Here is a 13,375-nt window from a genome sequence, read left to right as displayed (position 1 = left end):
TCCTTTCAATATCCCAGAAATATAAAGGATCATAAAAGACTACTATGAACAGCTATATACCAAGAAATTGGATAACACAGAAGAAATGGATGAATTCCTAGAAACATGCAACCCAAGACTGAATCAGGAAGAAACAGAAAATCTGAGTAGACCAATAATAAATAAGGAAATTGAATTGTAATAAACAATCTCCCACCAAAGGAAAGCCCAGGACCTGATGGCTTCACAGGTGAATCCTATTAAGTGTTCAATAAGAAATACCAATCCTTCTCAAGCTCTTCCAAAAAATTATAAAACAGGGACTACCTCAGAGCTTATTTTATGAGGCCAGTATTACCCTGACACCAAAGCCAGGCAAGAACACCACAAGAAAACTACAGGCCAATATCCCTGATGAACACAAATGCAAAGATCTTTAACAAAATACTAGCAAACTGCATTCAACAGTAAATTTAAACGATCACTCACCATAATCAAGTGGGACTTATCCCAGGGATGCAAGGATGGGTGAACATATATAAATCAATAAATATGGGCCAGGCACTGTGGCTCACGCTTGTAATCCCAGCACTTTGGGAGGCCAAGGCAGATGGATATCTTGAGCCCAGGAGTTCTAGACGAGCCTAGGCAACATGGCTAAACCCCATCTCTACAAAAATACCAAAAGCTAACATGGTGGCATGTGCCTGTGGTCCTAACTACTTGAGAGGCTGAGGTGAGAGGACAGCTTGAGCTCGGTGCAGGTGGAGGTTGCAGTGAGCCAAGATCACACCACTGCACTCCAGCCTGGGTGACAGAGTGAGACTCTGTCTCAAAAATAAATAAATAAATACATTAATAAATAAATATACCATATTAACAAAATGAACGACAAAAACCACACAAGTATCTCAGTAGATGCAGAAAAAACATTTGACAAAATCCAACACCCATTCACGCTACAAAACTCTCAAAAAATAGGCATAGAAAGAATGTACCTTAACACAATAAAGGCCATATATGACAAGCCCACAGACACCATCATGCTCGATGGTAAAAAGTTGAAAGTTTTTCCTGTAAGATTAGAAAGACAACAGTGATTCCCACTCTCACAGCTATTCAACATAGTCTGGAAGTCCTAGCTAGAGCAATTAGGCAAGAAGAAGAAATAAAAGGCATTCATATAGGAATGGAAGAAGTGTATTTCTGTTTGTTGATGACATTAGGATTCTCCTTGCACATGAAATGGGAGAAAACATTTGTAAACTGCACATTTGCTATGGGGCTAATATGAAAAATATATAAGGAATCCATACAACTCAATAGCAAGAAAACAAGTCAATTAAAAACTTGGCAAAGTATCTAAACAGACATTTTACAAAAGAAGAGACACAAATAGCCAAAAGGTAGATGAAAAAAATACTCAACATCTCTAATCATCAGGGAAATGCAAATTAAAGTCACAATGTGGTATCTCCTCATGCTTGTTAGAAGGGCTGTTACCAAAATGATGAATGATAAGAAGTGTTGGTGAGGATGTGGAGAAAAGGAAACCCTTGTATATCGTTGGTGGGAATGCAAATTCGTTTAGCCATTTTGGAAAACAGTATGGAAGTTTCCTAAAACACTAAAAGTAGAATTACCATATGATCCAGAAATCATCCTTCTGGGTATATAACCAATTGAACTGAAGCCATTACGTTGAAGAGATATCTCCACCCTCATGTTCATTTTAGCATTGTTCATAATAGCCAAGATACAGAAGCAACCTAAGTGTCTATTAATGGATAAATGGATAAAAATGTGGTACATATACACAATGAAATAACTATACAGCCTTTTAAAAAAGGAAATTTCATCATTAGTGACAACATGGATAGAACTGAGGAACACTGTGCTAAGTGAAATAAGCCAGAAACGTAAGAGAAATACAGTATGATCTCACGTGTGAAATCTAAAAACGCTGACCTCATAGAAACAGAGTACAGAGGTCATTACCAGAGGCTAAAGGGAAGAGAGAGAAATGAGGAAAGGGAAGAAGTGGATCAAAGGGTAAAAAGTTTCAGTTAGACTGAAGAAGTAGGTTTTAGTGATTTATTGCACTGCATGTTGACCACACATAATAATGTACTGCATATTTCAAGACTGTTAAAAAAGATTTTTAACATTCTTACCACCACAAAAAATAATAAATTGGTGAGATGATGTATATGTGCTATGGTTTGAATGTTTGTCTCCTCCAAAATGCATGTTGAAACTGAATGCCTAATGTGGTAGTATTGAGAAGTGGGGCAGGCCTTGAAGAGGTGATTGGATCAGGAGAGCTCTGTCCTCATGAATGGATTAATCTATTCATGGATTACTGGATTAAGGAGTTCATGGATTAAAGGATTATCATGGGAAGGGAACTAGTGGCTTTATCACAGGAAGAGAGACCTAAGCTAGCAAAGTAGCATACTCAGCCCCCTTACCATGTGATACTCTGTACCACCTTGGGACTCTGCAGAGTCTCCACCAACAAGAAGGCTCTCACAAGAAATGGTCCCTTGACCTTGGATTTCTCAGCCTCCATAACTATAAGAAATACATTAATTTTCTTTATAAATTACTTCGTTTTTGGCATTCTGTTATAAATCTGTTATAACAGAAAATGAACTAATACATTAGTTTGATTATTTCTATAATGTATGGATAGATTAAAACATCACATTGTACCCCATAAATATAAATCGTTGTCAATTTAAAAAAAAACAAAATGAGATATCATTATACATCTATCAGAATAGCTAAAATAAAAAACAGTGACAACATCAAATGTTGACAATGATGCAGAGTCATCATTGTCATTAACTGGATCACTCATTCACTGCTGGTGGGAATGTGTAGCTACTCTGGAAGCAGTCTGGCAACTTCCTTAAAAGTTTAGCTTGTAACTACTATATAATCCAGCAACTGTACTTCTAGGCATTTACCCCTGAGAATAAAGACAATGAAGATTTATAGCCACCCAAAAACCTGCACACAAAAGCTTATAGCAGCTTTATTCATCATATCCCAAAAGTGGAAACAACCAAGATGACCTTCAAAGGGTGGTTAAAAAAATTAAAAAATAAAAAACTGTGTGCAGGCCTACCATGGAATACTACTTAGGAATAAAGGAAAAAACTATTGACATATGCGACAACCTGAATGTACCTCTAGAGAATTATACTTAGTGGAAAAAATAAAAACACACAATGCCAAAGGGTCACACACTATATCATTCCATTTTTATAACATTCTTGAAATGATACAATTATTTAAAAAGATAGTGAACACACAGTGGTTGCTATGAGTTAAGGAAGTGGAGGAGGCAGTGGGAGGGAAGTAGGTGTGGCTATAAAAGGCCAACAAGTGGGATTCTAGTGGTGACAGGCTGTTCTGTTAGACTGCGAGCTGATTATTGTGGTGACCATTTTACAGAGGAGGAAACTGAGACTCAGATGAGTTAAGTGCCAGACCTAAAGTCGCACAGGTAGTAAGCGACACAACTGGAATTCAATTTCAGGTGTCCCTTCTTATTCCAGAGTTCATGCTCCTTTTTTATACCATTGATTAACATCATTAACCAAAGGAATTTCTACTAAGCAACATTTCATTTTTTCCCCTTCTCAAATACTATTAGATGGAGCAGCTGCAAAAGCATGCAAATACATATTTCATATAACACCACAGGAAGTTTTTAAATGTTCATATGCAGAACCAGAAGATAATGTGAAGTGGAATCTCGCTCCAGAATCCCTGCACCTTTCCAGTTGCGGAGTTTCCGGGTGAGGTTAGAATATCTCTAAGGTGCCCAGGCTCAGATTTTAGGCAAATATCTGTAACCTGTCTGATTGGGTAAGTTTTACATGGACCACATCTACCAATTTCATTCAGACAAATTGTGTAATGCAGTGCTTCATAAGTATGAGAAAACACAGAACCAATTAAAGACACATTTATAACATCCTCTACTACAATCTTTAAGGTAAAAAATGCTTCATTTTAAGAGTCCATCTGCAAAGAATTGTATGAATAGTTTATAATAAAGAGTGGCATGAAGGTTAAGTCTGTAATCTTTGTATAAGAAATTTCCCATTTCAACTGGCCAACTGGCAAAACAGGCTGCTGTCTTTATAGCTCCCTGTTGGTCCCTGGGGATGCATCAAAAGAAATAAATGTTCCCTGCCGATAGGGACAGGCTGAACGTCTGCTCATGCCTAAGAGGCCACCCAAGTTACAGAAACACGAGGAGCACTTTTTAAACAACTACTCCCAAGAATGTTACTGGAAGTCTGAAACACAATCGCAGGTGATCACAGGCTACCCCTGGCCCAAGGCTTCTAATTAGGTTTCGACCTTTTCCCATTCCAGCTGCACTTTCCATCCATAATCCTCCTACACTGAGATGTTTCCATGAAGCCCTGTATTCCCAGATTGGCTAATTCATAGACTCTCAGTGCTGAAAAGATCCTTGGTCCAACACTCTCACGCTACAAATGAGGGTTCCACTCCTTGGCCAAATTAACTATCCGCTGCCACAGCACTGTCATGCCCTGCTTGGAATCTTCCAGGGCTTCCCACCACTGACTCCCCATCTTGGTCCCCCGCCCTAGAATCCTGGCATCCTTATTAATCTCTACATTCTAGGTAAATCAAACTATCCATTATTCTTCACACTCAAGAGTATTGTTTTGTTTTTGTTAATACTGAACGTTCTACCCAGAATGCCCATTTCCAAGTGCCCCAAATGACTCAATCTTAAAAAATCCAAGTCGATGCCACCTTCTCCCCCTCTCTCCTCCACTCCCCAGGTCGGATTGTCTTCCTCCGATCCGCCTTCTTTAGCTTCCACAGACATCCATCTAATGGCCCATTCACTTCCTACACCTGCCTCAGCTACTGGTCTCTGGGGAATTGTCTCTTGTGGGGCATACACTATGGAGGGATGCTTCTTGTTTTTCTCTATACCATGCGTCCGATCTTTTGGCTTCCCTGAGCCACACTGGAAGAACTGTCTTGGGCCACACATAAAATACACTAACACTAATGATAGCTGATGAGAAAAAAAAAAAAAAAGCGCAAAAAAAAAACCCTCTCATAATGTTTTAAGAACATTTACAAATTTGTGTTGGGCCGCATTCAAAGCTGTCCTGGGCCGCACGCGGTTAGTGAGCCACGGGTTGGACAAGCTTGCTCTATACCTTCAGTCTCCGGTTACAGTGCCTCGCACAAGTAATGCGGAGCAAATGTTCATTGAATGAAGGAATGAGGAATCCAAGCCCAGAGAAAACATGAGTGACTTTGTCCAGCACGAGTCATATTAATAGTCTCGCATGCCAAAGGAATATCACCATCCAACTTTCCAAAATCCAATACAATAATAATTACTTGTATTATTATTCATATTCACTTCAGTGAGGACAGTAGGTTTAAAAAGCCTTAAACAGGTTGGGTTTCTAGTCCCAGCTCTGCCACTTAATAGCTGTGTAACCTAGGGAAGAAAGTCTCTTGCCCTGTGGACTGAGTTCCCCAGTCTGTGAAAAAGAGGAGGGTGGATAAGCTCCGTTGTTCTCTAGTCACGTCAACTTTTCCCACTTGCCAGTTGGTTAGAACACGGTTGGTTGCCGGGGCGCCTCGAGGTCCTCCCCCACTCCGCCCAGCACACCTCACTCTCAAGCCGGGGTCTTCTTCTCGCACCGGGAGGCAGCTGTGTGTGTCCTGGGGTCTCTCTTGGCCTCGCAGCTGCCGACCTTGCCGCCGGCGGCCGCGGGACGACTCCATCTGTACCCGGGAGACACCCGGGAGGCAGGCGCCAGCCACCACTCGGGGCCGTCCTCCAGGGCCAACGCCAGCACCAGCGCCGCCACGCTGAAACCGTCCCGCCGGCCCCTCCGCGGCTCTGAGACGCCCGCACGCCAGGGGGCCGACGCGCTGGGCTCGGCGTCCGGGCGCTGCCGAGCGGGCACGAGGCTCTGACCATGGGGAGCCGCCCGCTCCGCCCAGGAGGCGGGGCACAGTCGCTCCGGCTAGACCTCGCTTGGCCCCGAGCCCAGCTTCGCCCGCCCGCTGGGGGCCTGCACCTTCTCGCGCCCCGACGCAGCCGCCTCCGCGCGCGCACGCAACGCACGCGCTCCAGCGCCTACGGTCAAAGCGCCGCGCAGCCAGTTATTCCGCCCCCGGCTCCGCACCCGCGTCTCGGACGTTCCCGCGGCCAACGTTTAGGGCACCAGGCGCTGTGCTAGGCGCCGCGGTTATAAAGATAATCGGTTTTGTTGAGCCCAGGAATGTTCGGGTACACCCACTCTTCTAGCCTAACAAAAATTCCCTTAGGCCCAAGGAATCATGGTACCTGCACCCCAAGAAAGCCTCTCGGTCTTTGAGTCAGCAAAGTGGCGGAGGAAGGACTGGCCCTAAAACAACCTCACTGCTTACACACACCACACACCACGCACACACACACACACCCACGCCAGATAGCCAGCAGAGACCTCCAAACACACACACACACACACACACACACACACACACACGCCAGATAGCCAGCACAGACCTCCAGACCCCGCCCCCCCCCGCGCCCCCGCCCCCCCCCGCGCCCCCGCCCCCCCCCGCGCCCCCGCCCCCCCCGCGCCCCCGCCCCCCCCCGCGCCCCCGCCCCCCCCCCGCGCCCCCGCCCCCCCCCGCGCCCCCGCCCCCCCCCGCGCCCCCGCCCCCCCCGCGCCCCCGCCCCCCCCGCGCCCCCGCCCCCCCCGCGCCCCCGCCCCCCCCCGCGCCCCCGCCCCCCCCCGCGCCCCCGCCCCCCCCCGCGCCCCCGCCCCCCCCCGCGCCCCCGCCCCCCCCGCGCCCCCGCCCCCCCCCGCGCCCCCGCCCCCCCCCCGCGCCCCCGCCCCCCCCGCGCCCCCGCCCCCCCCGCGCCCCCGCCCGCCCCCGCCCCCCCGCGCCCCCGCCCCCCCCCGCGCCCCCGCCCCCCCCCGCGCCCCCGCCCCCCCACACCCTCCCCACCCCCCACACCCCCCCACACCCCCACACACCCCCCCCACACACACACGCCAAATAGCCCGCAGAGACCTCCAGGATATGGCTGTGAGTTTAAAAATAAAGCTGGGGCAGGGAGAGTATCCTTTTTCTCACTGCTAAAAAAAGAGGCCAGGAATACTAACCTAGCTAAGTAAGGAACCCTTGAAGACTAAGTGAACTTTATGGAGCGCTGCACAGGACGTTGCTTCAACCTAGTCATAACTTAGATTTTTATTCTGATGTAAATGGAATCTCAGCTAAAAGGATTTTTTCCCACTTATTTGAAGGCTAAAAAATATCTCGCTAATTTTATGTATTTTGTCATAATGGGATAACAACTACCTAAATATGCAACTTTTTTCGTAAAGCTATTGGGTTGTGTTGTGAAGGTTAAGGGTGAATCTGAGTGATCTGAAACTTTGGGTCTGGATTGGCACCTTTGGAAACAGTACACAGGAGGACACTGAAAACGTAATTATTGACAAAGTGGAAACTAGAACACTTGAGAAGTTGTAGCTTTTTTATGCATTAATATTTTCTTACATGTTCCTTAATATATATCCAGAGTTATAAGCTGAATCAGATATGCCTTTCAATACCCTTTTAATGTCTCAAAGAGAAAGCCATAAACATGCATTTGCTTTATGTTTCTCAACTATTTCAATTGAGTCATCACTGTAGGAAGTGGTTCATGATTTTATACAGGAGAGGTATTGTGAGCATTTATAAAGCCATCCTGCTTATGAGCCAAATTTATTATGTTTGCTAGGTTAATCTGTTTTCTCTAATCAAACACTTAATCATCCAGTCTCTCTGCGTTATGGATTCATGAATGTGAAGTGAGGAGAGTTGCTCAGTCAAGGTAAAATGATAAATTATCTTTTCATTTTCAGGGTATTTGTGATTAAATGCTTCATAATAGAATTAAAATGAAATAAATCTTGTAATTTCACTTCTAGATTCCTGCCAGGTATAGATAAAACGCATTTGGTTAAGAACAAATTCAATTCAATGCCTGAGTGGAATTTATAGGAGAAATGTAGAAAGCGTTGTAGTTCGGGAGAGCCCTGCGTTCTCTCTTCATTTCTATGGATTGGAGAGAGAGTTGATCAATTGGTGGTACTCTACGGATGAGCAGCAGAGAATTAAAATTTCCATTAAGAAAGAATGAGGACTTAGCCTTGGGCAGTAATAGGCAAAGTTTGTCTTAATCTAGAGTTGTAATCTGGGGCTGTGATTGGAGCAGATGTTAAATTACACTTAAATAAACAGTTCCTATTATTTTGGCCATTATAAGTGAAGCCCTGTGTGGCTGGCATTCTCTGTTGCTGCCTAATTTTATAGTAAGAGTTGAAACATATTGAAAAAAGCATAATGGAGATGACTTAGTCCTGTTTGTTGTTGAGTGAATAAAGTTCACATTCCAGAAAAAGCCCTATAAGGTAACAAAAATTACAATTGGCTTTTTAACACATGGAAACTCGAACCAATTGGCATTGTGTGATATTAGACAGAGGCCTCAAACAACCCTATATGTTTTGTGCATATTTTACAATTAGCAAAGCGCTTTGATTCTGTTGTCTCATTTGATCCTCACAGCAAACTTGTGACTGCTCAGTCCTGGCAGTTGGTGTGAGGCCTGAGATGTGGAGCTCTGTATTCCAGTTCTCCTGGGGTAGAACTGAAGTCAGGCCTCTTAGGCAAGAGCTCTTCCCCTACCCAGACTCCCTCTTTTATCAGACAGCAAAAGGAAAACCTTTTTTTAATAGGTTTTCAAAACCACAAAAATAAAAGAGCTGCACAAATAACTGAAATATTTGCCAAGATAATGCAGAGATGGTTGGCTACGTTTTACGTGAGCTAGTAAGAATTGAGACAATCATTCCAATAGTTCCAACCTCAGCCCCTAAAATCTATGCTGTAAAAGTAAAAGCTTTTTTCTTGACTTGAATGTCCAGGCCACCTGTCTGCTCAGACTGGATTTTTTTCCTGTACAAATTACTTAACCCTCTAATTCAATCTGCTTTGTGTATTTTTGGTCAGTATCATTGCAACTAAAAATCTGTTTGCTTACAGGTTTTTCACGTACTGCACATCCAAGCTAGGTAATGTCTCTGCAACTGCTGCTTCCTGATGATTATATTCATCTGAAATGACTAAGCTTGGTAAATTAGGCTAAGTCAAGTCTGTGGAGCAGTCAAGGGACGAATGAAGAAAAGAATGTAATGGAGGCTACACCAGAGACGTGGGAATCTATCAGCATGTGGCAAGGAAGGAAGAACATGGCTATGTCTTCTATATAAAGAGTTGCCTGCATTCTTCTCAGAAAAAAAAAAGACAATGGAAAGGCAATGAGTCATGAGTCTTGAGTTCTAAGCCTGGTTCTACCATTTGCTAGCTGTATGATAAGAAGCATGTTTGTTAAACCTCTGAGCCTCAGCTTATACATATACGAAACAGGAAAAATAGTAACATAGCCTGCCATCTTCACGGATTTGTGAAAAGGTCTTTTAAATATCCAAAAAGCTTAGTATGTATAAGAAAGATTAAATTTAAGCTATGGGTATGACACAAAAATATACTTGAAAATTATTCTTAAATTTCACCATATTTAGGAAGTGGCTAAATATAAACATAATATTCCTACTTCTGCATTTCCTATTTCTCTCTTTGCATTTTAAATTCAGAGGAAGTTATCTCATTTATTAATTGTAACATTTAAATAGTATACATTTCTGTCATTTAAAAGTGGTACTGACAATGTAGTTAAACCTTTATTATCTTTTATTGGTCTAATAAATAAAAGTGCATGACTAAAAACAGGCCACAAATATCAATGATTTTGGGGATTTCGCCCTACAGGAAAATCATACAATGCATTTGGAAAAAGGTCATTCTGACTTGTCCTCTACGAAAATTTCTGCACAAAAGCTTAAAGCACAAGTGTTTACAGGATTCTTGGTGACAAGAAAAGTGATAGTAAATGTGCTTTAGCACTGAAATTCCTGTATCCATGGAGACCTGTGAAGTTCTGTGAGCACACACACACGGCCTGCAGTATTTATTGAAGAGCTAAGACAGCGATCAGTGGGTTACTATGCTGTGAAAAGCCGACAGATTGCCAGGAGCTGCTATGCACAGGCATGGATGAGGTTGTTTTTCCCCTGCTAAATGTAATTACAGAGAAATTCAGAAGTCTCAGATATTACTGAGAAAAAAAACATGTTTATTTATTTATATGTACTTGTACCTTTCAGAATACAGTGTCCTTTTTTTACAGTGTCAGATTTTTTAGTCAGGAAAGCCTTGAAAAGTCATCAGCATTTCCCTTTCCCACACATTTGTAGCCACAGTCAAAAACTCTCTAGTAGATTTTCCATGTGTGCAAAGAAAGATATTTCTTGAATGTTAGGAGAGAATGCCCCCAGTTTTTTCCAAACTGATTATTCCTGGGTATTTAAATATGTTTCTTATCAGTGTTTCATAATGTATAATGATTTTGAAAGCAAAGAGCATGATGATATATGGGGGAAAGAATCGCCTACAAATATCTGAAGTGTTTATTTAACCACAGACTGATACTCTAATAAAATAAAGAAGTAATGCTATTTCATAAAGGCATATTCATACGGCATTCTTTTATTAAAACACACATCTCATCTCATTTAATCTTTACATCAATCTCAATGAGTATTATTATGCCCACGTTCTCTTCCATTGCCAAGTCCTGGATTCTTTCTCAAATCTTATTCTAAACTTTAATAACTTGGAAATGGTCTGTGTTTGGGTTGAAACAGAGGTAAAATTATTGAGTTCTTAAACGTACTTCATGTTTTATCCCCACAGTTTTCCTTTAAAGTTTTTTTTTGTGTTTAGTCTTCTAAAGATGGACTGTTCAGTGGGAGAGCCATTAGCCACATGTGATTACTGAACACTTAGGGGCTCACGTGAAATAATATTTGAATATATTGATTTGAATAGTAAATGCTAATTTCAGCTGTTTTAAAAATTGTTTTAATATGCTTACTAAAATATTTTAAAATATATATGTGGCTAGCATTATATTTCTACTGGACAGCACTGCTATTATCCAGAGCGTTCAAAAGGGGTCTCTTTTTAAAAATCATTTAGTATATGCCAGACTTTCTCAGTCTCGCAACTGACTTGCCATACTTTTCACCAGAAACAATGAGATTAGTTCACATTGATTGTTTTCACCTAAAAGAAGTGCTTTAAGTTATCTTCTTTTTGTGGACCAGGTTTCTCTTCTTTTCTCCCATGCAATTCTCCGGCAAAATCCAAGTAAGCAAATCAACCTTGTTTTGTTGTTGTTGTTGTTTGTTTGTTTGTTTGTTTTTGAGCTCTCTGGGCCTCAATATTTGTTTATTCTAATGTATTTTTAATGGAGTTTAATAATTAAGTAAATTATGTAGATAAACCCTCGTGCAAGAGTTTGTAATGATCCAAGACTCTGGTGATTTAGTTTGAACTCATAGGACTGGGGGAAAAAAAAGAGAGCACATTGAAGAAATAATAGTTTGCTTCCAGTTGTATTAGGAATACTTTCAGCTGCAAGTAAGAGAAGACCACATTAATAATAGTGGCTTAAACAACAGAGGTTTATTTTTCTCATATATTAAGAAGTCTGAAGATAGGCCCTTGTTGGATTGATACTTTGCATCAAATCCCTCAGAAAAACTTGCTGGTTTAACCTTTAAAATATATCTAGAATCCAGCCTTTCTCCCTACCTCCATGACTTCCACTTGTGTCCAGAAACTCTTCTTTTAGTAACATTTTTCTAGCTTATCTGTTTTCTTCCTTGTTCTCATTTAACATTTTCTATATCCAGCAGCCAGAAAGGTTCTGTTAAAATTTTATAGCATGGGCTGGGCACTGTGGCTCACACCTGTAATCCCAGCACTTTGGAAGGCCAAGGTGGGTGGATCACCTGAGGTCAGGAGTTCGAGACCAGCCTAACCAACATGGTGAAACCCTGTCTCTACTAAATACAAAAATTAGCCAGGCATGGTGGCACTTGTCTGTAATCCCTGCTACTTGGGAGACTGAGGCAGGACAATAGCTTGAACCTGGGAGGCAGAAGTTGCAGTGAGCCAAGATTGTGCCATTCCACTCCAGCCTGGGCAACAGGAGCCTAATTCCATCTCCAAAAAAAAAAAAAAAAAAAAAAAAATGTATAGCATGTTGCTCCCCTGCTCAAAATCTTCCAATAATTTCTTATGTCTTTCAAAATAAAATCTAAAATCATTACTATAGCTTCCAGGCCTCTAGAAGATCTGAACCTTGGTGAACTCTCTAATCTCATTCCCTTCATTTTCCCTGTTGTTCACTCAGTACTTGCCACTCTGGTCTTCTTGCTACTTCTTGAATATGCTGAGTCGTGCCTTCCTTCAGGGTCTTTGCATATGCTGTATCCTCTTCCTGGAGCATTCTGCTCCCCTCTCCAATATCTGCATGGTTTACTCTCTCATTTTCTTTATGTCTCTCAAATGTGATTTTATCAGTTAGATATTCCTTTATAAACCTATATAAAATATCACCCCATCACTTTTCAGCTCCCTTACCCCGCTTCATTGTTTTAACAATAGCTCTAAACTCTACCTGATATATATTTATTATTGGCTGTCTTGCTCCCTATTAAAATGTAAGCTCCCTGAAAACAGGGGCATTGTTTTTACATTTGAATTCCTAGCACTAGTGCAGTGCGTGGAATGTAATAAGCATCCAATAACTAGTTGTTGAATGAATACTTCAACACCTGGAGGATATCAAGTGCTTCTGTCAGTGTCCCTTGACCTTCTTCTCCTTGCTTCCGGGTGGCTGCTGCAGCTCCACCATACAAGTACCTTCAGAAATAGGAAGCAGTGGTGTTGGGAGCTGAAAGCCTGAGGGTCGTGACCAACTCAGCATTCCACTGGAGGCTATATGATCAAACAGCAAACTGTTTATCATGAATGCAGGATGTGGACAAACTCGCTTCTGCTCCTGCTGCCAGAAGGTACACTGAGGGCAGTCACTCCCTGGCGCCATGCTCCTTGAGGTTATCCACTGGAACATCTGGAGCCTACCGAAAAAAAAGCCTTTTCTCCAGTACTTTTAACAGGGAGACAAATACCTCCCTGAGAATCTTCTATCAGATTTCCCTTTACATTTTCTTGATTAGAACTAGGTCATATGGGTGGAGAGGAGGAAGAAGCTCTTCTGTTCTATTGTACAGTAGGGCAACTATGGTTAACAATATTGTAGTTATATTTAAAATGTACATTTTAAATATTTTTTTAAATGTATATATGTTTAAATGGCTAGAAAAGAGGATTTTGAATGTTCTCATCACAAAGA

At 42.2% G+C, this 13,375-nt stretch overlaps 1 protein-coding gene and 1 long non-coding RNA gene across 9 annotated transcripts in view; one reads left to right on the top strand and one right to left on the bottom strand.

The window, feature by feature from the left end:
- Window positions 1–6,564, bottom strand: part of PLAAT1 (phospholipase A and acyltransferase 1) — a 73,591-nt gene extending 67,027 nt beyond the window's left edge. For 3 of the 8 annotated variants that reach the window (XR_008547196.2, XR_008547194.2, XM_516953.6), the window contains exon 1: window positions 5,669–5,983. Coding sequence is in view for 1 of the 8 variants with exons in the window: in XM_516953.6 (XP_516953.2) it covers window positions 5,669–5,983 (315 nt within the window). In the remaining 7 variants the exon portion in view is untranslated. Of the gene's footprint in view, window positions 1–4,359; window positions 4,589–5,391; window positions 5,623–5,668; window positions 6,100–6,352 lie in introns of those variants that run through there. The other 5 variants (XM_054681343.1, XM_054681339.2, XM_063807439.1 and 2 more) reach the window with 5 other exon arrangements.
- LOC107970875 (uncharacterized) lies at window positions 6,156–10,260 on the top strand. The gene is made up of 3 exons (XR_001713871.2): window positions 6,156–6,295; window positions 7,787–7,879; window positions 9,094–10,260. It is a non-coding gene; the product is annotated as an uncharacterized LOC107970875 (long non-coding RNA).
- The last annotated feature ends 3,115 nt before the right edge of the window (window positions 10,261–13,375 follow it).

The sequence above is a fragment of the Pan troglodytes genome, chromosome 2, assembly GCF_028858775.2.
Source record: "Pan troglodytes isolate AG18354 chromosome 2, NHGRI_mPanTro3-v2.0_pri, whole genome shotgun sequence".
NCBI classification, from domain to species: Eukaryota; Metazoa; Chordata; class Mammalia; order Primates; family Hominidae; genus Pan; species Pan troglodytes.
Note: the sequence above shows the minus strand (reverse complement) of the source record. Positions and strands in the feature narration are given on the sequence as shown.